We start from the raw sequence: 25467 nt of genomic DNA, 5'->3' as shown, positions 1-25467 counted from the left end.
GCTCCCTCAGGTCCCACTTTCTTAATATATAAAAAATAACTTGTTATTAAGAGTTCACAACAATCTCCATAGCTTTCTACCTCCCAGTATGAGAGTAGAGGATGATAAACATGGCATTTCTCTTTTGGATTAGGTCCAAGGTGACTACAGCAGTCTTTAGCTGCATCAAGCCTGACTAAACCAAAACTTTAATACAACTGCAAACTTAAAGAATCCCTTAGCTTCACTGTTACCATTAACAGGTTAACATAAATATTGCTATCCATAGTTACAATTCTCTCAATCTTACGTCTTTAACTCTTAATAAAATCATTTGAATTTTCTTGCTAACAGAACATAGGAAAAACTTCTGATGTATTCTCAAACTTAAATATTTCCTTAACTCCACAAATCCAGGGTGCATTAATATCAATAGGATAAACATAATTTCTGCAAACATACATTCAACGTTAATTCACTCATAACTCTTCCTTTTCTTTATAATTTTTTAAAACAAAATCTCGAACCTAGTTAGAAAAAACCCAAATTTACACAGTTCCTACACATCCATTTCGAAAAGCAATATTCTCAATCTAACCATTAACACTTTGAAAACTTTTAGCAAAACATCCAACAGCAGTTTCTTAATAAAACTCTTTACACTTTAAAAGTAGTCTCTTAGTATACCCCATTTGCATTTCTTACTAACAAAACATGACATTAAACCACTCAACAATTTTTTAAATTAAATAGACTAAGGAATATTAACTCTCCCTTTTTAATTTTTAAAGCAAAATCTCAAGCCTAGTTAGAAAACTCACACTTTTCTCTTTAAACAGTGCCATTTGTAACAAAACCAGTACCATAAATAATTCCATTTTTACACGAACAGGTCCATAAAAATTCATGAATCACCAGTTAATAAAGCATATATGCATACACAAAATTGCATCTTGACTCTAGGTAGAAACAGTAAATTTCTTCATTTAAAGAGTTCCATTTTTAACACAACAAATTCCAGAAAACAGTTCCCAGGTCATTGGTATAAGTAAACTCAAAATTGTCCAATTGCAATGAAATCAATTATTTATTTCATCAAGTCCCAAAATTCAAATGATAATACTAGCCTTCCAAATAAGAAGAAATGCATAACCAAAATGTTTTTGTAGTTTTATCTCACTATTTTAAGTTCAAAAAGTTCAAAAAACTAAATTCTGGTATCAGGCTTTCACTTCCAAATATGAAGAGATGTTTTACAACCAAAACTTTTTGCAGTTAACAATTTTAGTTCAAACAAGCATCTCTGCAATTTTTATTCTCAAGCCAGAGATGTTTTTAGGTACAGTAGTATTCTAAAGCGCACCATTTAGATTAATTAATATTATAAGAGACAGTAGAGAAGCCTTAGCTATAGGCTGAGCTATCCTAATTAATAAGTATACATGGGTTTTTTTGAGCAGGTGGCCCCAAAGGAAAATTCATGTACAGAGAAGAGTCAGCACATTCAGAGAGAACATGACAACTGAAAGAGGCATGGAGTGCTACTCTGAAAACCCTAGAGTTAGAAAAAGTTAAAGAACACATGGATCTCTCCCCCACCCACTTAGTTACATTACAAACTAAAGACCCATTTGGGTCTCTACATTTTTGATACACTGGTCTCTTATATATGGCTAAGGAAATAAATTGTCTTCAAACAAATCAGACACTAACATGATGTTCTAGGGCTATAGGACAAGTTACAGCCTCATGTATAATAATGAGATATATGCAACTACCAAAACAGGAATTCCACAAGAAATGGCTGATATTGCAGAAAGAGGTAAACTATAGTGAGGCTACTAAACAATTTTTTTCTAAATAATAGGATAAACCATTTATAAAATGCATAGAGGAATTAAGACTGCAAACAAGATGTCAAAGGACAGGCACAGGCTGATAAGGAAATGTGCATGTCCTACAAACTTAATAGATGGTTTATGAACACTGGAATTCTTGTAAAGGTGAAACAAGGGTAGAGGATTGAGAAGTGGTTAAGCAAACACAAACAGAATCAGGACAAGTTGGATGGTAGTCATTTAAGTATCACCTCATGTCCAGATTGATCTTTGGGGACTCTCCAGATTCCTATCCATCATGTTCATGTAACTTCCATGTTCCAAGGTAAGGTATGGTAAAAAAGATAAGTACATCTCTAACTCACTCCCAGGACACCTATCTCTGATGAAGTCACCTGTGCTTTACCTGGCTTCAAACTCAGTCATTCCAATGGCATGACAGTCCATTGATGAGATCTCAAATGACCTAGGAGAAAAAGTTCTGCTAATATCTTTTGGGGAAATTTAGTAGTTGCTTGTTGAGGAGAGAAGATACTCTCTAAAGGTGTAAAGCTCCAAACTTTAGAGTTTACCTAGACAGTATAAGTAGTGCTCAATAGAAGCATTCATGGTTCTCTCCATTGGAACTGTGTATGCAGTGTGCCCAGGACTAATATCCCATGAAGGGAATCATTCCATCCTGGAGGGGCCTCATTATCTCCTGGGAAGGATGCATGTCATAGGCCTTGGGGATTTTCCAGCATATACAAGATTCACATTAAGGACCTGCTGGAGACACTATAAACAGTAAGGATTGTAAAGGAGGAGACCGATCATCAGTGGAGCTGCCTGCAAGTCATACACTGAGCTGTAGGCATGCAGGTAACCTGAGCAATATTTTTAGTATTGCTGATACACATGTATATCAGTTTTCCCTGTTTCTGTTCTAATCCCTCAATCATTCTTCTGTTGGCAACTTACTGATTCATGAATATAGGGACTGTAATGGAATCTTTGATGTGTCATTAATTAGAGCCCGATCTGAGAAGAGTATATGTTCTTTCTTTTCTCCATTAGATAACCACAGGACCTAGTGTCTTTTTTAATTGCTGTGAGACAATGCATTAATAATTCACAACTCGGGCTGGAGAGATGGCTCAGAGGTTAAGAGCACTGACTGCTCTTCCAGAGGTCCTGAGTTCAATTCCCAGCAACCACATGGTGGCTCACAACCATCTGTAATGAGATCTGGTGCCCTCTTCTGGCCAGCAGTCACATATGCTGTATACATAATAAATAAATAAATCTTTTAAAAAAATAAATAAAAATACATAAATGTAATTTAAAAAAAATAATTCACAACTCATTTCATTGTGCAAATGTCCTCTGCTAGTGAGCATAGTATCAGGTTGGCAGGTACGGTCCTCTGCAGTAGTAGACAGCTTACATATTTATCCACAATAGGGGGTAGATAAAGCTAACTTGGAATTGCCCACAATTTTCTATATGAAAAGCCCAGCCCCAATGACACAGCCCTTAGGATAAGGCCACACCTCCTAATCCTTCCCAAGCAGTTTCTATCTACTGCTGCCCAAGCCTTCCATTGTATGAGACTACTGGTTCCTTCCTCTTTTGAAGACAACAGGAATTTAAATTTATACACAATGTGAAATCTCTTGTAATTGTCAGAGAGGTTAAGGTCAATATTGGCAATCCTAGTACTTTGAGCCAGCAATAATTATACTCTGAGCCAAGACCACACCCATGGAAGGCTCTATCTTGTGGAAATGAAATATCATTTGAATGCTGAGAGATAATTGTAGATGTTCTACCTAAAAGCTACACTTCTAGGGATGTTTCTTAGTGCCAGAACCCAGAGAAAAAGGAAACCTTGCTATGGGGTCTGGCCATTTCCCAAGATTGAAGCAGAACTTGATGGCATTGTCCATATTGTACTTCCTTTGTAGACACTGAGGTGCAGCATGTAGGTCAACATGGACCTTTGCAGCAGAGTTAAACTGAACTGATTCACAATGAAACATGGAGAAGACAGCTAAGTTGTATTGGAAACCCATCCTATACTCGTGACAGAAATATAGCAAAGATTAGACAAAGGCTATCTGTTATTCAGAGCACAGAGATAAGAGTCTGAGTTGACACAATTCTTTGGAGACCACATAACTTCAACCAGGATCCACTGATGCCATGTACATAATGTAGCAAGATGTGGGATTTCGCACTGAATTTGTGTCTCACTTATTCATATCTTTCCTTGCCTGATGATGATTCCTTCCTTCTGGAATGTCAAGTGACCACTGTCCAAGGCATGTTGAAGCCATGATCTTATAAGCACTGTGGGATAAGCAATTGTTTGAATTACAAAGTCAAGAGAATTTGGACTTTGACCTTCTTCTATTAGAGTCTAAACAGCCAAAGAGAAATAGATTGTCTCTCTTAGTAAGAGGTGAAAGTGAAACACTCAGAGGCTGCCAGGGTAGAGGTTATGATGTATAGTATGGTATTTGATTGTAAAATTACAATAAGTTATTTGATATCTTTTTTAAAAGATTATTTATTTATTTATTATACAGTGTTCTGTCTGCAGATATCCCTGCAGGCCAGAAGAGGGCACCAGATCTCTTTACAGATGGTTATGAGCCACCATGTGGTTGCTGGGAATTGAACTCAGGACCTATGGAAGAACAAGCAGTGCTCTTAACCTCTGAGCCATCTTTTCAGCCCCAAGTTATTTGATATCTTTGTATTGTAGAAATAATAATTTTTTGTCCTGATTTTGAGAAACTGAGGTAAGTTCAAGGCAGGACCCATGAATTTCAAAATACTGTCACATAGGAATCCTTTCAGCATCAGAGAAGAGGAAATTGCACACAGCAGATGAAATCTCTGCAGAGGGAATTCCAGCAATGGATAAAGGTGAGGTGTCATTACACACTCATGTTTTACCCTGGAGCTGAGTCCCTCCACTTTGGGGAGGAGCAGGTTGTAACATGAACTCACAGCACACCTGGAGACAAATACACATCTTTTAGGTCACTTGACACTTAAGAGAGATTCAGCAAAGCCTTGTGACCTCATGAGTATGTGAGATAACTGACTACATACTAGGTATGGTTCAGTGATGGGAGCTGTTATCAAGATGACATGATGAATAATGCATTTCAGAAAGGATCAACTGTGCCAAAATTAAAAGGCCACTAAGTCTCAGGGCTGGCAAATATTTTGTAAGCTTTGAACAGGTTTTGGTTCCATCTAAACCTGAGAGAATATAATAAGAGGGAGGAAGCACATTCTGAGTGATCAGGACAAGGGAAAGAGAGATGGAGCGCCACGATGAGTACATTGGGAGACAGAACAAATTAATGAACCTATGGAAGTTCCCCACACACACTTAGTTACATTACACACTGAAGAGGAATCATTGTCATGGGACCCATTTTGTCCCTAAATTTTAGATGGTCAGGTCTCTTATGTATGGCTACGGAAATGACTGGTCTTAAATTAGACTCTGACAACCATGTTACAGGATATAGGTCAAGTTACAGCCTTATGTATAAGAGTGGTGCATACACAAGCACCCAAAATGAAAAAATTTCAGCAAGAATTGACTGATATTGCAGAAAGTGAGAAACTATACTGAGGCTACTGAACAATGTATTTCTATGTAACAGGATGAACAATATATAGAGTGAAGACAGAAATTGAGACTGCAAAAAGATGGAGGGATAATATGGAAAATTGTTTGTCCCACAGGCATTAAGACATGGTTGATGAACAGCAGAATCCATGTAAATATGGAAGATGTTTATGGGGCTGAGAAGTGTTCTACATAACTGTAATCAGGACAAGATGGACCAACTGGGGCCCAGCGTTCTATTGTATGAACCTATAGGTAACATTCTCATTCCAAACCACAGTGACTTTGAAGTTATAGACCATGTGAAATCAGCCCTAATTGTCAGAGAGATTAACTCCAATATGGGCAAAACCTGCCCTTTGTACTGACCACACCTACATTTGCCTGAACCAAGAGCACATCCATGGAAGTCTCTATCTAGTGAAAGTGCAATTTCATTTGCAAGGTGAGAGACCACTGCAGGGGCTGATGCTAAAATCGGTACTTCTAGCCGGGCGGTGGTGGCACACACCTTTAATCCCAGCACTCAGGAGGCAGAGCCAGGTGGCTCTCAGTGACTTCCAGGCCAGCCTGGGCTACCAACTGAGTTTCAGGGAAGACCCAAAGCTACACAGAGGAACCCTGTCTCGAAAAATAAAAGAAACAACATACAAAAAAGCTACTTCTAGGAAAGTTTCTCCAGGGTCAGCACCCAAAGTAGAAGGAAACTGTGCGATGGGGCTGACACTGTCCCAAGACAGTAGAACATGACAGCACTGTCCACATTGTACTAGATGTGTAGACAGGAAGTGCACGCTGGAGGTCACCATGACTCTCTGCAGCACTATTAAAGAGATCAGCCTCACCATATAACTGGTCAGATGTTCAGTGTCCCTCCTAACAGTCCCTGTGAGGTCACACTTCATAGAACATGGTGATCACTAAGTGGAATTGGAACCCCACCATATACTCCTGACTCAACTATAGGAAACTGGACTGTTTAGATAGTTTAAACTATCTGTGCTTCAGTCCTGAGTGAATGACCCAGGACCAGTGACCCTTCACTAGGGAGATAAGCATGAGCTCCTAGCACACAGGTGGTGAATATGGACCTGAGTTTGTGAAAAACCATGGAGACACTGGTAAAATTCTAGTAGAGCTCTCACAAAAACTAAATGGCTTACAGAGATTACTAGTTGAAAGTTTTCAAGGGAAAGAAGTACAGGTGGAAAACTGAGATGGATTATGGGAGATCTTTGCAAGTAAGTGTCAGAGAGTTGGACATTTAACTTTGTTCAGTGATTATACAGTCACTGTGTCCCTCATCAATACACTGTAGAGATGCCCATGTTCTCACAAAACTGTTTTAAAAGCCGTGGAGTCAGACCCATGAATGACTCACACAGAGTGTCAGTGAAGAGGAACACGATTTTTATTTATTTACTTATTCGTAGGACAGCATATTCAGACAAAGGCGACTTTATACTCAAATACTTTCACACGTGTTTGTTTCATTTTGTTTTGTTTTGACTTTCCCTTTTTACTTAGATACAAGGTCTCTTTAAATTTCCCAGTCCAGACCATCACCTCTGGTCCATTTGTCAAGGAAACCGCAGAGCAGCTAGGAGCAAGGATTGACAGATGACGGCTGGTTTGAAAATCATCTTTAAAAGGCACTTCTCATTCCCACATTAGTGTAATGCTTCATTAGTTTAAAATAAAACAGAGTCAACGTGATTTTTAAACGCTGTAGTAAGAATCAAATCATAACATATGGGCCATAACTTTACAGGCTAATATTCCTGTCAAAGGCTCGACTCACACTCATGTTTCTTATGTTGTGGATCTGGAGGTGAACACCAGCCTCATGCCCCAGGGATGTCCTGCTGACTCAGCTTCTTCCTCCAATACTCTCCAGAAGGCAGCCATAATCCAATCCACAATAGGAGAAAAGGCCACACCTGGGATCCCACAATTCTTTCGCATAGACTTCTGGGAAATGTAGTCTGCGGTACTGTGACGTCACGGTGAGCCATCCAGGAAATTCCCTCCTGGCTTTCAGTCCACGTGTGAGCAACTTCCTCAAAGTTGGGCGAGAGTCCTGCCTGCTGTACATTTCTGTTGCGTCTCTGACATGGAGGTTGGTCCAGGGTGCAGCGCAGCCTGAGGCACTGTGCTGAGTGCAGGGATCGGTCGTGGAGGGAGCGGACCTGGGTTTTGGAGAGAGAGAGCGCAGAAGAGGCTGCCTTGGAGGTGTTGTGCTGAACTGGCTGGGACACGTGAGGTTGCAGGTCAGGGCTGGGGAGAGGGCGATAGGGACTGTGCCCTGAGTGACAGTTTCCTTAGGACGCCGCTTGCCACCCGAGTCCACTTCGGGCATCTGGGACAGGAGAGCTGCCTGGTAGCGCGGAGTAGATGATAGTGCAAAGTCCAGGACTGCAAACTTATGATGCTCAGCTGACTGCCTGCTCCTGAGGTGGAGCTGGGAGCTCAGTGAGCAGCTTTGGTGGGGGAGCATGCTTCTCTAGCTGAGCGGTTCTCACATGGATGCTGTCAGATTTCTCAGAATCTGTAGAGCAAACGGGGTCTGGTCCTCCTGAACTCTGTAGCCGGCCTAGTGTAACAGTCTTGAGTTCTGAATGTGTTCTCTTCCAGTTAGAGAATTAACAGAAAAATATTTCAGTTAGAGAATTAACAGAAAAATATTTCGAGGTGAAACAAAAGTCACAGGTGGGAAATTCGGGAACCAGTCGACAGATCTGCCAGAATCAGCTGCAATAGAAAAGCTTTGACTAGGGTGAGAGAACACACATAATCCTTCCCCCCCCCACCCCCACCCCCCACACACAGACCCACTGCAGGAAGAATGGGAACTGGAGAAGCTGACTCAGGGCTTCACATTAAGGACTGGGTTTTCTTAACTCTGAAAGGTCTTCCATCCCTCCTGTAGGGTGGACCACAGTGCTTGTGTCAACATGTCTTGATCTGGCCTTGAAGTGTTGAGCTAGTCCAGAAGCAGGATGTCTAGAAAGAGATGAAAAGCACTCATGGCCTTGGGTTCCAGTGCCAGGCTTTTGTGTCAGGTCCGCAGGTTAAGGAAGAACTCACAGACTGTGTGTATTCATGTGATTTAAAGTAAACAGACCTGTGATAGAAAAGAAACTTCAGTCTACTGTATTGCACATCTCTGTCATCCCTGCATTTGTGAAGGGAGACAGGACCCTCTGGTCCTCCCTGTGATACCTCAGTAAAACCCCCCACTCTATCCCCTACAGACAAAGAGAAGCTAAAACCAGGATTCCGAAGTGTAGATAAGAACTTAGACCCCCTTTCCCCAGGTGGCTGTATCTGCTACAGGGACTTTGGAAAACACAGTCAGGATATTCGACCAAAAGACTAAAAAGGGAGGCAGGTTAAAATAAATTATATGGTCTGTGCCTTTAAGAACTAGCCTCACAGAGAAAGGGGAGTGCTTCTTCCAACCTCCCTGCTGTGAGTGAGAGATTTGGAAGAGCCTCCCTGGAGGCTTGTAAACTTAGAAAACACCTTACTTTTGCATTCTGTACCTAAAGTCTCCAGTGGCAGCTTTGGGGACATGATCTAGGCACAACAAGACCCTCACTCTATTGTCTCAAAAGGGGGCCTTAGACAAAGATATCTCAATATAGATAAACCCAGGCCAGTTTCAAGTCCCCAGAAATGATGGCGCCAGCCCCAGGAACAAAAGAACAGTCAGGATGTCTGATGGTAACCAACTAACCTCGAGATGCCCCTCTCTGGAGATAACATGACCAGACCCCGGAGAGGAGTTGTAAAACTCCTGACAGGGCAAACAGATCAGCTAGAATAAGATAAAGTCCAGGCCCGGGAAAAACTGGACCAATCAAGGATGGACCCGTACTAACCCCCTCCCCTCTAAGAAATTTTATGGGTTTTGCCTATAAAAACTAACTTCCCCAAGAAAGATTAACTCTTCTCTGCCTCACTTGAGATGGCTTGAGTTCAGTTCCCTGTCATGACTTGTAACAGATAAACCTTGCTTTTGCATTCTGGTATGCTCGTCCTTGGTGGTCTCTCTGGGGGTTAGTATCTGAGCACAACATTTGGGGGCTCGTTCCGGGATCCCCAGAGACCCCCCGCCGGGACCCCTAAGAGCTCCAGAGGTCCATCTGCACCGATCGGTAAGAGTGCTCTCTGTCTTATGTCTGTCCTGTATATGTCTCTCTCTTGTTACTTTAATTTTGTACTGGTCGACCGATTTGTACTTTTGCAGGCTCTCACTGGGACAGACATGTCCGGACAGTGATCCTGAGAGGGGAAGAGGGACGCTTCCTTCCCTGATTTGGGCAAGGATCCCCTGGTCCTGAGCCATTTGAGGCCACCTCAGAGGTGACCATTTGGTTTGGGTATCTCCCCCCGCCCAAGGAGGGAGTGCCAACTTGTACTTTGTCCCGGGAAATTGTTGGTGTCTTATTGTGGCTTTGTTGTTTTCTCTCTTTGTTGGTTTTCATTGTTGACTTTCTCACCCCTAGACTTAACCTGCCGCCCTGCTACTTCAGAGATCCAGGGTGCCACTGAGAAGGGGAGGTGGCCTGTGAACATCACAGGGCCTAGATGCAGCGGGTTTGGGTTGGGGGGGTCGCCCAGCTCGCTCAGAGAGCTGTATAATAGAGGCAGCCAGGTTGGCCCAGAGGCTGCATGGGAACTAGGCATGGCTGTGTGCTAAGGTGGGCTGTGAGCACTATGGGGCCCAGATAGCTGGCAGGTTCTGGCTGGGCTCCCATGTGGATATGGGACAGAGCTGTCCTCTTTCTCTTCCATGCTGTTGCGTGGGGCTCCCAAGAACTGCCCTGGGGCTAAAACCTGATCAAGGTCTGGCTCCAAGAATGGAATGTCACTGCCTATGATTGATAAGCTACCACGGCTATGTTATAAGTTTAACCAACAGTTTCTTGTTTATGGTATAGTGCTGATGCAAATTCAGAGTTATTCTTGTTATGGTATATGCATGTATTTCTGTTCTTGTTTAAAATATTGCAACTTTACAATATATTCTGGATTACTAAAAAAAAAATCACAAAAAAGATTTTGGTAAGAGTTTCTGTTTTTTTTAAAGAAAAAAAATTTGTCTAAAATAAATGTTTAAAGGATCAAAGAAATGGACTGAGGGTACATAAAAGGTTATAAAAGGTCAAAAAAATATAAACTGTTTGTTATGGTTTCTTATACCTGCAAATACTAAATTTAATTCTGGTTGGTTTTGATCTTAAAAATGGCTAATGATTCTGCAAACTGCTTATATGTGTATATGTACAAGTATGTGACTTAAAAATGTAAACAAGCTTTAACTGTACATATGTATATATATAACTTGGATCCAACTGTATATATATATATATATATATATATATATGTGCAAGTAATTATTATTTTTAAAAAAACGTGCTTTAAACAGCAACCACGTGGCTTCCTCCATCTTGGCTGGTGACCTCATGGGCAGCCATGTAGCTGGCAGCCATCTTTTACTAAGGTTATAAAGATCTACTCGGGTTAACACATAAGTACTTATGTCTTTACCAAGTGTTCAACAACAAGTTTCTAAAAAAATTTAAATAGATAACAACATATGTTTGATAAATTAGATATTTGATAAATATTAAAGCTGCACCTAAATGCTTTTTTACACAGGAATATACCTTGCTCTGGCAGCTAAACTTTGTAATTTATGCCATGTTTTCTCCCCCTTAAAGTAAAAAAAAAAATTATAATAATATTTTATTGCTGATATTACAAAAGACATTTGAGAGATCTTAATCTTTTAAAAACAGTTTTTATAGTTAAAAACCAATGACTTAAAAATGTTTAAAAATGTTGTCTAGCCTCCTTGTATTTGCAAAGTTTGTTAAGCTCAAGTTATTTAGATAAAATGATATATATATATGTTTTATATTGATATTTTATTTTGGTTTCTTTATTGAACCCATATTTGATGCTAGAAGAGCTTCAACTTAAAAGCATTGTTTTTAGGCTACTTATTATAGACTATTAAAGAACATAAATAGTCAGTCATAAATAATCAAGTTTTTTTTATTATAATCAGGGTAAGTAAATACTGATATAATATTACAGGGATATGTTTACTTATTTACTCAGTCCCTTGCATATGTTTTCAGGGTGGAGCTTGAAACAAGTAACTAGAATCAAAGTTTGTCTATTCAGATACACTTGGACAGCCCTCATACTTCAGAGATCTGCAGAATATGGCATTTAAATGTTGATCTAAAAGCTTATTATATCAGACAGGCTTCCAGATCCTAGCAGTGACCCAAGGTCTCCAAAGAAGATTACATGCAAGGCACCACAACGTCTCTGCCTGGATCATGGCTACACTGACCACAGGGCAAGATGCCCCAATGCCTGGCTTACCCGAGAGCTGCAGAAGGAGGTGGCACATTTTTGGGAGCTGCTGATGGCTCAGGGACTCTCAGCCTCTGCCCTAAGAGGTCTAAAGGTAAAAGAAAACAGTCCTGTAGATGCTCTGTCAGCAGTATCATCTCCTCCCACCCCAGCTTCACCCTAGTCTCCTCCTCCACACAATGGGGAGCTGGAGCCCTCCTTCTCCCCCAGTGCTGAGCCCCAGATTGGGCCTGAGGAGGCCATAGAGAGGCTACAGGAGACGAAAAAGATTATTGCCAAGATAAATGAGACTTGAAAAAAAAAAGCCTCCTAAGACAAAAGCCCTCAGAATAGAGAGAGAAACATTGCTGGCTAAGATGGGCGTGGCTGTCCAAGAGGATGGTGGTACTGTAAAAGACTCCCTGCCTGGTAAATCTAAATGAGGACCCCTTGATGTCTGAGTGTCTTCCCTACCACATTACAGATAATGTCACCAGGGTTGCCCAGGTAGATGCGGATATCAAGTTGACTGGACAATTCATCTGGGAGCAACATTGTCTCTTCCAAAGCATCCCCCAGCATGATGGAAAAGTGATGGTCACATTAGAGCCTGGTAAAGGAGCTGATGGGAAGCTTGTGACGGAGCCGCTGGTGCTGAAGTCAGGAAACAGGATCGTAATGGGCCGGATGGTGAAAAAAGATTGATGCTGTTCTGACTGGTGCCTCCAACGCTCTGGAGACCTGGGTAGGAATTGGTCCCTGTAATTTATAGGATTGGAAGCTTCTTGGTCTGCACTCAGATATTATCCTTCTCAGACTTCTGATAGTACTGATGGCCAGGCTAGCTCTAACTTTGTCAGCATGGCAGCATCACACAATCAGATCCTTCTGCAAGGAGATAGCTAGCTTGTTAGTTCACTTTTAGGATAAAAAAACTTCTAAGCTTTGATGATCTCAAAAAAATGATTTAAGATAAAATATGTTTCAGATTACTCTCCTGTCCTATGGTTCAGAGCTTAACATTTAGGAAACCTGATGAACTGGTAGAGCAATGACTACTTACTGTTCAGTCACAAGCTCAACATTTTGGATTTGTTTTAGATGTCATCTAAATATATGTAAATATAAACCTAAAAGTGCTTCTCATCAGGCCAAAAATCTCTGTCCAATTTATACCTGGCTTTCTGGACAGAAGGAAAATGCACAAGCTTTTAACCCAAATCTATAGTTCTTGTTGGGACTCAAAGGTATGAGTCCGCTTCTGCTGTTTTACAGATACCCATTACCTGCTTTGTTTACAATATGGATTTCAGTACAGATTGGTAATACTAATGTATCTAAAACTTTTATGTCATTTTGTAAGTAGGCCTCAAAGGATCAAAAAAGTCACAAAACCTAGACCCACTTCACAGAGGTCAAAAGGACCCCAGATAAGTATTCCTAAAGATGATATTTTCCTCTCTCATGGTCTTGGGACTAGTGCTTTTCCCATTACTAAGGATATGGACATAAGGGTTCCAAATAAGTTCATAAATTTTAACTTCTGTTTCTAGTTTAAATTTGTCTCAACAGATCTCCACTTGGCTGGCAGTCACCTCCAAGCTTCAGTTGCTGACTATACTGCTCCAGACGACTGTGAGCTCCGGACTTGCTAAAAGCTGATGTAGACCAGCCCAGCTAACATGATTCTTCCCTGTCCCTATGGGGTCAGGCAGCTACATGCTTCTGACAAAAATGCCCCTTGCCCAGTCTTTGACCAGCATTTCAGCTTTCTACCCCCGCCCGACAACTGCGCCCCAGTGCCAGCTCGAAGCAGTTCCAGAAGAAAACACATCGTCCATGTTCCCTCTTCAGTAAGGCTAAAATGCTGGGTCAAAAAAGCTCCCTGACATAGAGGCAAGTCTAATAGGGCCCACTGTGATCCTCATTATCTTACTCAGGCCCTATATGCTTAACAGACTAGTACAATTTATAAAACAGAGGCTAGGCAGCATATAACTCATGGTACAATGGGGTTATACACAAGTCAGGACCACTGAATACAAGTCATGTGCAGACCCCGAAGTGAGAACATGGAAATCTCTTAAATTAGAGCAAGTTAGGTGCCCATGATTGAGCCCTTCTAGGAAGAAAGAAAGGGGGAAATGTGATACCTCAGTAAAACCCCCCACTCTATCCCCTACAGACAAAGAGAAGCTTAAATCAGGATTCGTAAGTGTAGATAAGAACTTAGAGCCCTTTTCCCCAGGTGGCTGTATCTGCTACAGGGACTTTGGAAAACACAGTCAGGATATTCGACCAAAAGACTAAAAAGGGAGGCGGGTTAAAATAAATTATATGGTCTGTGCCTTTAAGAACTAACCTCACAAAGAAAGGGGAGCACTCCTTCCAACCTCCCTGCTGTGAGTGAGAGATTTGGAAGAGCCTCCCTGGAGGCTTATAAACTTAGAAAACACCTTACTTTTGCATTCTGTTCCTAAAGTCTCCAGTGGCAGCTTTGGGGACATGATCTAGGCACAAGACCCTCACTCTATTGTCTCAAAAAGGGAGCCTTAGACAAAGATATCTCAATATAGATAAACCCAGGCCAGTTTCAAGTCCCCAGAAATGATGGCGCCAGCCCCAGGAACAAAAGAACAGAGTCAGGATGTCTGATGGTAACCAACTAACCACAAGATGCCCCTCTCTGGAGATAACATGACCAGACCCCGGAGAGGAGTTGTAAAACTCCTGACAGGGCAAACAGATAAGCTAGAATAAGATAAAGTCCAGGCCCTGGAAAAACTGGACCAATCAAGGATGGACCCGTACTAACCCCCACCCCTCTAAGAAATTTTATGGGTTTTGCCTATAAAAACTAACTTCCCCAAGAAAGATTAACTCTTCTCTGCCTCACTTGAGATGGCTTGAGTTCAGTTCCCTGTCATGACTTGTAACAGATAAACCTTGCTTTTGCATTCTGGTATGCTTGTCCTTGGTGGTCTCTCTGGGGGGTTACGATCTGGGCACAACACTCCCCTACTTCATACCAAATTCAAGGGTGTCTTGGATACCCGAGTCTGGTTCTGAAAACATTTAACTTCATGGTCATGAGAAATACTTTCTATGTTTCATTTCTTGTTTCTTACAGTGAGCTCCATGACAAATCCATGCAATCGACACTTTGCTGACTTAAGAACTATTTGCTGTTAACTTCTTTTTTTTTAAAGATTTATTTATTTATTATTTACACAGAAGAGGGTGCCAGATCTCATTACAGATGGTTGTGAGCCACCATGTGGGTGCAGGGAATTGAACTCAGGACCTTTGGAAGTACAGTCAGTGCTCTTAACCTCTGAGCCATCTCTCCAGCCCTGCTGTTAACTTCTGTTGACACATTTCACATGTTTTTTACTAACATAGTTTTTTTGTTGAATACATTAACTTTTGGAGATTAGATAATTGTTTGCCTTTACTGTGAGGAAGAATTCTCAATGCCTGCTTAAATATTCCTGTTTGTAGTGATTGTTCATTCTTTTTGGATATTAATCTGTATTTGTCACTTTTATGACCTGATGTTGATTTCTTCTGGTTTGACTGATTTCTTCCAGGTTGCTCCTTTCATATCTAATCTGAGACTCCATTATTTCTTCATTTCCTTTCTGTAGTTCTGACTGATGTGGCTACTGTGGTTACATTCTGGGTCTTTTTCTGCAGCTGCAGCTGGGATGCCTTCCCCTGACCTTACATCCAGAGGATCTACTGTTTTTATTTTAAGCACTGTGTCCTTTGATCAGGACATAGGCTGCTCTGAACGGAAGGTCACTGCTGTTAGGAACCTGATCAGGAATCCAGTCCTCCCTTTGCATCTGGCTGGACTTCCCACCAATCTTCAGTTTTGTCTGGTTCTCTGAAAAGTGTCTCTGAGGGATACTGACAGGAGATGAATGCGTTTTTAATGTATCTACTCTGTCCATTCTGTTGTTCTAGGCTTGACTCTAGGACCAGTCTCTATTCTCTTTATATTATATATATTTACATTAATATATTATTGCTGTTAATATCTTAATATTGTTATTGGTTTTAATTAAATGAAAGTGCAGTATCATTCATTGATCTTTATTTCAGGAAATGCTGTCCTTCTGGGATGTGGCCATTGAGTTCTCTGCAGAAGAGAGGGAATGCCTGGAGCCTGCTCAGTGGAATTTGTACAGGGATGTGATGTTGGAGAATTACAGCCACCTTGTGTTCCTTGGTGAGGCTCTCATCCATAGTGAATTCTTATTTCACCATCAACATGTAGCTTCCTCACTTTGTATGGTATCTCATGGGAGCATTTCAACAGCCATTTTCATATCCTTTGTTTTCAGAAAAATTAAGGCTGTATTAAAAATCATTTCAGGACTGGAGAGATGGTTCAGTTGTTAATAGCATTGACTGCTCTTCTAGAGGATCGGGGTTCATTCCCCAGCACCTATGTGGCAACTCACAACTGTCTGTAATCCCACGGTCTGACACTCTCATGGGATTGTGTTCTGACAAATAAAGCTTGCTTGGAGTCAGAGGGTGATGCTAGCCACTAGCTGACCACAGAGCTTCAGAGACTTGTAGAAAGATGGACCGGAAGTGGTAAGTCAGGGCTGAGACAGGTTCAGAGCCCTTTAGGATCAAGTTGCCAAAGATATAGGAAGTCACTGTGTCTGTTCCACTGTGTCTCTGGTCTTTCAGGTTTTTACCCCAATATCTGACTCCATTTTTCTTATTTGTACAGACTTATTTGATTAACACTTCATCCTCCCCTGTAGACAAATTTCTAAACAGTCTTATTAAATAAGAAACACAGAGCCAAATACAGAGGAAATAGCCAAAGAGATCAGAGCAACAGCCACGACTATCCTTAGCTTACCACCAGCAGTAGCTTCCCAGAGAGAGCTTCTTCCTGCCTGACTTGTGGTTTTATTGTCTTTCTGTTCTGTCTTCTCATTGGCTCTAAGCCCATTCACATGACTTCCTCTTCCCTGCTTGTCTCTACAGACCTCCAGGTCTCTATGGTTGGTACTGGGATGAAAGGCTTGTGTAACCACACTCTGCTGTGTCCTTGAGCACACAGAGACTCTGCCTGTCATGTGATCAGATTAAGGGCGTGTGCTACCATCACCAGACTTCTGCTTAATGGTTATTTGACCTCTGATCTCCAGGCAACTTTATTTATTAACATACAAATGAAATACCACATTTCATCACAAATAAAATATTACCACAGTCACCGACACATACATGCAAGTAAATTGCCAATGCATACGTAAAATTAAAATAACATATTAAAAAAAGAATCATTTCACTGTTTTTCTCTTTTTGTGTTTAACATTTCTGTGTTAGGAGTATGTTTCCTTAACTCCAGTGGAACTCTTAGAAATTCAATGGCATGAGACATGGAGTACACATGTTAATTAAAATGTTTCCCCATTCCGTTTTCATGTGTTTTTCTTCCCTTTAAATGAAATTCAGAATCTAGATATTGTAAATTCTTTCATGTAGTGTAGTAATCTTGTAAGAAAATATTTAAGGAACTGATTGTCTGCAATCATTTATTTCATCATCTCTTTCCTTATAAGCCATGTACTGGAAGGAACATGTCAATTCCAAGTAAAAGAACACATAAACAATCTTGTTCCTTCTTTTTCTGCAAACAGGACTTGCTGTGTCTAAGCCACACCTGGTGACACTTTTGGAGCAAAGACAAGACTCTTCAGATGTGAAGAGACAAGCAGCAGCCAATGTGCAGCCAGGTGTGTAGGAATGAGGGGTTTGGGTCCAGAGTTGAGGTCCAAATATCCCCCAGAAAGGCAGGCTTTCCCATCACCCTTGAATATGACACTGTGGGAGTCATTCTTTGGGTTTCTCCTTTATCTTTGTTGTCGAAGCTCATCTCTCAGATGTTTCTGATGCTTTAAGTCCTTGAAGCTTTGTATTTCCCCAACTACAGCTCACTAGCTGTGCTTCTATTGACAGTGACTTCCACGGGTTTTCTTTTTGTTGATTCTCCATTGTGGTGTAAGACTCAGGGAAAGAGAACTCAGTGCTGGTCAGACTGGGAGTCATTTAGTTTTAGAATTTGAGAGCAGACTCCTGCCAGAAAGATCTCATACCAAAGTGAGCATGCTGTTCTGAGTTATGACTTCTTTTGGCCGAAGTGTTTTCTTTGACTGACCGATCTATTTCCTCTATCATATCCTCCATGCCCAATATTCTGTCTTCCGGCTCATGTATTCATTTGCTTTTACTTGCTCTATAGATCCTGTTCATTTACTCACTTCTGTATTTCCTGCTCATTTACTCAGATTTTGGTTTCCAGCATTCCCTCTCTTTGTGTCTTCTTCATGGCTTTGGTTTCAATTTTCAGATCTTAAACAGTTTCCTTGACCTGTTTGTGTAGACGAAATTCTAAACGGTCTTATTAAATAAGAAACACAGCCAAATACAGAGTTAAAAGAGACTGGAGCACTAGAGAAGAACCAAGACCACCATATCTTACCACTCCCTGCCATCCTTCCCCTTTAATCCTAGCCTTCTGGTGGCAGAGATCCATCCGGAACTCTGTGAGTTCAAAGCCACACTGGAACCAGCCAGGCAGGTGACTCCCACCTTTAATCCCAGACATTTATGGCAAGAAGAAGAAAGGTACATAAGGTGTGAAAACCAGGAACTAGAGCCATGTTAAGCTTTTAGGCATTTGAGCAGCATTTCAGCTGAGATTCATTCTGAATGAGGACTCAGAGGCTTCCAGTCTGAGGAAACAGGATCAGTTGAGGAATTGGTGAGGTCAGGTGGCTGTGGTTAGTTCTGCTTCTCTGATTTTCCAGCATTCACCCCAATACCTGGCTCCAGGTTTGTTTTTTATTAATAAGACCTTTTAAGATTTAGGCTATATGTTTGATTGCTTTTCCTTGGTATTCTTTGTGTTCTTTAAGGGATTTATTGATTTCTTCTTAATTTTTGTCTTTTCTTCAGTTTGTATAAGGGAATTTTTCATTTCCTCCTTAAAAGCCTCTATCATCTTCACAAAGTCATTTTAAGGTTCCTGTCTTCTGCTGCTATGTTGTGATATTCAGGTCTTGCTGTTGTGGAACATACTGCTCTTTATGTTGTATTCTTGCACTGGTGTCTACCAAGCTCTTCCTCTAGTTGGTGCAAGAGGTGTCTGTGTGTGAAGGAACAGCTCTTGATCCAGTCTGTGCTGGCTGTGTCTGTGTCTCAGGGGCCCACACTTGATGCAATCTGCACTCCTGGTCCAATCAGAACTCTTGGTGCATCAAGCTGGTAGATTCTGTGTCTCAGGGAGCTGCTGAGGTCACGGAGAGATGGGTGGTTTTGGGGGAGGGAGTTGTTCTTGTAGATTGCAGGGTCCCCTGGGGGATATTGGTAGGAAATCTGCTCACTGGAGTCTTCGCTAGTGGCCTGCAATGCGTGGGTGTGGAGGTGAGTCGAGGGTTGTTCCTTGGGTCTTAGGTCCTAGAGTCAGGATTTTGTGGCTAGGAGAAGAGCAGATCACCTCTTGGTCCGATCAGAGCTGGTGGAACCTTTGTCTTAGGAGCCACTTAGGTCAAAGGGAGGTCGGTGGAGTTGAGTAGGAGTGGAGTTGTGGATTGCAGGGTGTAATGGGCGGTGTTTGTCCAGAGGCCTGCCCACAGGAGACTTCCCTACTGGCCTGCAACTTGGGCAGCAATGAATGAGGGTGGGGAGGCATGAGTTGTGCCCCAGGACCTAGGTCCTAGAGACAGTACTTTCTGCCTGGGAGAAGAGTCAGTCATTCACCTCTTGGTACAGTCAGAACTGGCAGATTGTGTGTCTCAGGTTGCCCCTGAGGTCACAGGGGGATGAGTGGGTTTGGGGGAGGGAGGGGGTCTTACAGTTTGCAGGGTCCCTAGGGGGTATTGGTGGGGAGATCTGCCTGCCAGAGTCTTCCCTACTGGGCTGCAACTGGGGCAGCAATGGGTAGGAATGGTAGAGCATGGATTCTGCCTTGGAGCTTAGGACTTAGGCAGGGAGAAGAGTCACTCACCTCCTGGTCCAGTCAGAGCTGGAGGATTCTGTTTTATATATTCTTCTCATCAAAATAAAGCATAAAATAGTGTCCTAGGGGCTGGAGAGATGGCTCAGAGTTTAAGAGTACCAACTGCTCTTCCAGAGGTCTTGAGTTCAATTCCCAGCACCCACGTGGTGGCTCACAACCATCTGTAATGAGATCTGGTGCCCTCTTCTGTATACATAATAAATAAATAAATCTTTAAAAAAAATAGTGTCCTAAATTTTTGAGTGATAAATTTAATTTTTTGTGGATCATCTCCTGTTTGTGCAGCATAACTTTTCTACCTTCCAAATTAAAACTTTATGTGGAGGATAAAGATGCTTTTTTTAGATGATGGCTCGGATTCATACAGTTACAATTAACTGTCTCTTTTTTGGATTCACTTCTTGATTTATAATTTCAGTGGTTTATTGTTTAATGGGTTTATTTCTGTTTTAAAATGCCCTTACAACATTATTAGTTATTAAACTTTGAATACTATGCCATTATGTCTAGGTTGTTTTTGGTCATGCCATTTTTCTAGTAGAAGTCTAGATTATTTCTGCCTACAATATTTTATCATTCATGCTTAGTCCCTCTAGGTTTTGAAATATACTGTAATTTCTCATTGATGCTTCAATATGTATGAGTAAATGCTTCCTTTGGAAAAGATAAGCATTATAAGTATGAAGAATATTTCCAAGCTTTGTTCATATCTCAACTTTTGCTCAACAGGAACAACATTCAATGATTATAACGATTACAGCAAGGGTATTGACTGCAACTCATTAAGTACTCAATGCCAGAGAATTCATACAAGGGAGAAACCCTACCAGTGTAAAGAATGTGGTAAGGGCCTTAGTTCTTATAAAACACTTTCCATACACCAGAGACTTCATACTAGAGAAAAAATCTACACATGTAAGAAATGTCATAAGACTTTCAATACTCGCTCATCACTTTTTATACACCAGAAAAATCATACTGATGAAAAAACCCACAAGTGTGAAGAATGTGGCAAATTATTTTACTATCCTTCAATGCTGAAGCAACATCAAAGAATTCATTCTGGAGAGAAACCCTACAAGTGTGAAGGATGTGGCAGAGCTTTTTGTTATACTTCATTCCTGAAACATGGTCAAAGAATTCTTTCTGTTGAGAAAGTCTACAAGTGTGAAGAATGTGGCAAAGCTTTTTGTTACCCTTCATTACTGAAGCAACATCAAAGAATTCATTCTGGAGAGAAACCCTACAAGTGTGAGGAATGTGGCAAATCTTTTTACAATTCTTCATTACTGAAGCAACATCAAAGAATTCATTCTGGAGAGAAACCCTACAAGTGTGAAGAATGTGGCAAATCTTTTTACAATTCTTCACTGCTGAAGCAACATCAAAGAATTCATTCTGTAGAGAAACCATGCAAGTGTGAAGAGTGTGGCAGTTTTTTTTCTTCATTTTCATACCTTAGACAACATCAAAGAATTCACTCCAAAGACAATCCCTACAAATGTGAGGCGTGTGGCAAAAGGTTTTCCCATTCTGCAATCCTTCAGAAACATAGTAAAATTCATGGAGAGAGACCATACAAGTGTGAAGAATGTCACAAAACCTTTCTTTATCACTCATCACTTAAGAACCACAAGATAGTTCATAGTGGACAGAAGCCATACAAGTGTGAAGAGTGTGGCAAATGTTTTTCCGCTGCTTCATGCCTTAGACGACATCAAATAATTCACTGTGAAGACAACCCTTACAAGTGTGAAGAGTGTGGCAGATGTTTTTCCTCAGATTCATGCCTTAAGGGACATCAAATAATCCATTCTGAAGAGAATCCATATACCTGTGTACAATGTGGCAAACGATATTCCCGTTCGAGGGATCTTAAGGAACATCAAACACTTCATACTGGAGAGAAATTGTACAAGTGTGAAGAATGTGGCAAAGACTTTCATTATCACTCAGCCCTTAGGAGACACAAGACAATTCATATAGGAGAAAAACCCTACAAGTGTGAAGAATGTCACAAAGCCTTTCGTTGTTTATCATATCTTAAGAAACACAGGAGTATTCATACTCAAGAGAAACCCTACAAGTGTGAAGAATGTCTGAAAGCCTTTCATTTTTTCTCATCCCTTATTAAACACAAGAGAGTTCATAGTAAAGAGAAATCCTACAAGTGTGAATAATGTCACAAAGCCTTTCCTTATCTCTCATCCCTTAGTAAACACAAGACAGTTCATACTGGAGAGAAATCCTACAAGTGTGAAGAATGTCACAAAGCCTTTCATTATATCTCATCCCTTAGGAGACACAAAAAGGTTCATAGTGGAGAGAAACCCTACAAGTGTGACAAATGTCAGAAAGCCTTTCTTTATCCCTTATCCCTTAGGAAACACAAGACAGTTCATACTGGAGAGAATCCCTAAAACTGTGAGGAGTGTGACAGATGGTTCTCTTCACCTTCATCCCTTAGACAACATACAAAAGAAAAGCAAATTCATTCTGAAGACAATCCCTAAAATTGTAGAGAATCTGACAAAAACTTTGTTCATCTTTATGTTCTTACTGAACACATGGTATATATAGTTCATAGGGGAGAGAAATCCTACAAATGTCTTAAAATGTTTATTTTTTCAACCCTTAAAATGCATCACATGATTCATTCTGACTACAAACTCCATGAGTGTGTGAAGTGTGCTAAAATAATTGCTAACAATTCAGATCTTACCCACCTCTAATGAATCCATAGCGAAGAGTATTAGGTTAATTATTTTGAATGTCAACAGGAATCTCTAACTTCCAATAGTAAAAATGCTAAGAATGTCATCAGAGAAGAGTAGAGACTTCTCTTTACTGTAACATCCAACAGTTTGTTCAAGCAGTGTGTTTGAAACTTGCCTTGATTAATGAGTCTCTTTCTGCTGTAGCTATAAATGTTCCCTGAAACCTTTACCATGTCCTGAAATTGTCCATGGGGTACCTGGAATCTGAGATCTGGGCTGTGGCATAGTTACTCTTGTTTTTTCCCAGTGGAGTCATCCAAGCTCCTGTAATATCTCCCTTTGATGTGTAAGAATCTCTGTCTCTCTGAGCTAGTAGGTTGTCATCAGTATCTGGCTCCTTATTGGTAAAATAAAAGACAATGACTTAGTTAAAACTACAGGAAGGCTCTTCCAGTCTAAGGCCTCAGCATCAAGGCAGCAGCTGCAGCTGAAGAGGTGAAGTCATCAGCTGTGGTATTGATAGTATGAGGTGCAGCTGCTGTGCCCCAGATAAAAAACAACAGTGCCCATAGAGCAATAATGACAGACAAGTTATGAGAGGAACCAATCTCTTTCTGATTGGATTTAATGTTTATTCCACAAATTGTAACTGATGTGATATTAATTTGGTAATATACTTTTGCGTGGCTCGGTGATAAGCCCTGGGGAGATATTTATGCTGTTATTTTAATAAGTGGATAATAACTAAATGAGCCCAAGATCTCATCTTTATGCCACAGAGTCAGGAACCCAAGTTCTTATCTTTGTCTCAAAGAGTTAGGAACCCAAGTTTTTATCTTTATCCCAAAGAGTCAGGAACCCACCTTCTCATCTTATCCCACAGAGTCAGGGACCTCTCAACACCCACCAAAAAGTATTAGTTGCATTGTAGATAGAGAATAATACACAGATGCACATTTGTCAAAGTGTAAAGAATACTGATCTGTGGAGGGCCCTTGTCTAAAAGTGACTTCTGTGTCACACATTGTAAAAGAGGTCCCTTACGTAGAGCTAAAGCCAAAAGTCAGGGAATCCTAAGGGAAAAGAGGCAGAAAGAATGTCAGAGGCAGAAATAGTCGATGTCTGCAGTGCAACAGTAGAATTGTTGAAACATTTTAAAATTCTGAAACATGTCCACAGGCTTCCAGGCTCCAGTCAACTGTCCTACATCCCTACACACATTTTTTGGGGGATCAGAATGGCTCTGACCCCTCTAAGATTGCCCCCACTTCCCCTGTTCTGAGTGCGCTGAGGTCAGGCTGTTCTGCAGATGTTTTGCTGTTTGGTATATCTCGTGGTTTGGCAGCTGTGGCTTCCTGGGGCATGCTGATCATTCCTTGACCCTGGGTGCTTGATAAACAATTCTGTTTGTTCCTCCTGAAAGGGTATATAAGATGGGGAAGAAAGAATAAAGAGTCCTGATGCTTGCAACTTGACTGGTGTGTGCTGTGTTCATCCCAACTTCCCTTGCCAGGTTTCGGGCCCAATTGCCGTGCAGGCATGGCAGTGGAGGTCTCACCGAGACCTGGAAAGCAGGGTTTGAAGGACGGGGTTGCTCCTGGCCTAGCATCGGAGTGAATTGGGGATACGAGTAATTAAGGCACGTTCCATGGGGAACACTACAAGTATATCTCAGATGGCCACTGAGATCACTAAGGTTTTAAAACAGCAAGGAACAGAAATTAAGCAAAGTACCGCAGTCACATTTGTTAGAATTGTTGCAGAAGTCAGTTCTTGGTTTTTAACTGCAGGGGGATTTGAATATCCCTGACTGGGAACAAGAGAAACAGGCCTTACAAAGGGCCCTTCATGAGAGGGGCCCAGATAACTTACCTATAGTTACATTTTCCTTATGGAGATTAGTTAAAGATGCCTTGCTAACAGAGAAAGTTAAAGTACAAGAACAATTAGCTGAGGCTACTAGACTTTTTAATGAGGTTCAAGAGGAAGAAACTAAGAAATTTGTAAGCGCTGTAATGAGAAATCAGACTTGTTATGGGGCTTGGAGACCGAGTTGTCAGAATCAGAAGGAGAGGACTCGGAGGAGGAGAGATTGAAGCAAGAAATCAAAGAGTTAAAGAAAAAATTAAAACAATGTAAAGTGAAACCAAATGACAGTTTAGGCAAAGAGGATGCTGTTGTCACTCAGCTATCTGTGCCACCTCTACCTCCGGCCTATTATGAGGAGGAGGATTAGAAATGGGCAAATGTAAAAGAGTATTGAGTAGCAGCCTTCCAAAATTCAGGTGCCCATGCATTCCCGGTCATAGAGACAGATGAGAAATGCTGCTTCTGATGTATCAAGTGAAGCTGGAGATGGTGTATTGGAGCCTGTTAAAAAATGCCCCAGTGCTGATGCCTGTAGGGATATATAGCCCTCTCTTCTGTTTATGCTAGTGGTTGGACTATGGGCCGTCCGTTGGCCCGTATACCTATGGATAAAACTTTAATGATTTTATTCCATCTCATCCTGACTTTTGAGGAGTCTGTTAAAGTCAGTTATTCTTCTGGGAAAAATTTTAGCATTTCCTCCTTTCTCTGTTTATTATACTGGGGCGGGAGGGGGTGCTTTATTAGAATTGTTCTGTTCAGAATTGCAGCCTTAGCAGTTGCTGGCTTGATGAAGATAATGCGTTAGTTATGAAGAATTCCTGCTGCCATTCTGATGCCAATGGAAGCATCTTCCCAGTTTCCTGTATGATTGCATAGAACAAGGAGAGGTTTTGGAATCACTGTGTCCATTGTTACTGTTGCTGTTTCTGCTGTTGCTGCCGCTACTGCAGGAACTGCCCTTTCTCAACAGACCCAGCAAGCTGATGTGGTGAAGAGTCT

General features: G+C 41.2%; 2 protein-coding genes and 1 long non-coding RNA gene across 5 annotated transcripts in view; all 3 read left to right on the top strand.

Moving 5' to 3' along the window:
• Nucleotides 1–11772: 11772 nt before the first annotated feature.
• LOC119088701 lies at nt 11773–13226 on the top strand. The gene is made up of 3 exons (XR_005092396.1): nt 11773–11941; nt 12311–12571; nt 13193–13226. It is a non-coding gene; the product is annotated as an uncharacterized LOC119088701 (long non-coding RNA).
• A 282-nt stretch (nt 13227–13508) lies between these two features.
• Nucleotides 13509–24071, top strand: LOC114685539 (zinc finger protein 58-like). The gene is made up of 4 exons (XM_037209357.1): nt 13509–13679; nt 15934–16060; nt 17499–17594; nt 20609–24071. Exons 1-4 carry the CDS (start codon nt 13509–13511, stop codon nt 22057–22059), a joined length of 1845 nt encoding a protein of 614 aa, XP_037065252.1. The 3' UTR covers nt 22060–24071.
• LOC114685538 (zinc finger protein 58-like) overlaps nt 17506–25467 on the top strand; it is a 34375-nt gene continuing 26413 nt past the window's right edge. For 2 of the 3 annotated variants that reach the window (XM_037209359.1, XM_037209358.1), the window contains exon 1: nt 17506–17594. The gene's annotated coding sequence lies outside the window, so the exon portion shown is untranslated. The remainder of the gene's footprint in view (nt 17595–25467) is intronic. The other variant, XM_037209360.1, reaches the window with a different exon arrangement.

This window comes from Peromyscus leucopus, chromosome 11 (assembly GCF_004664715.2).
Source record: "Peromyscus leucopus breed LL Stock chromosome 11, UCI_PerLeu_2.1, whole genome shotgun sequence".
Lineage (NCBI taxonomy): Eukaryota > Metazoa > Chordata > Mammalia > Rodentia > Cricetidae > Peromyscus > Peromyscus leucopus.
Note: the sequence above shows the minus strand (reverse complement) of the source record. Positions and strands in the feature narration are given on the sequence as shown.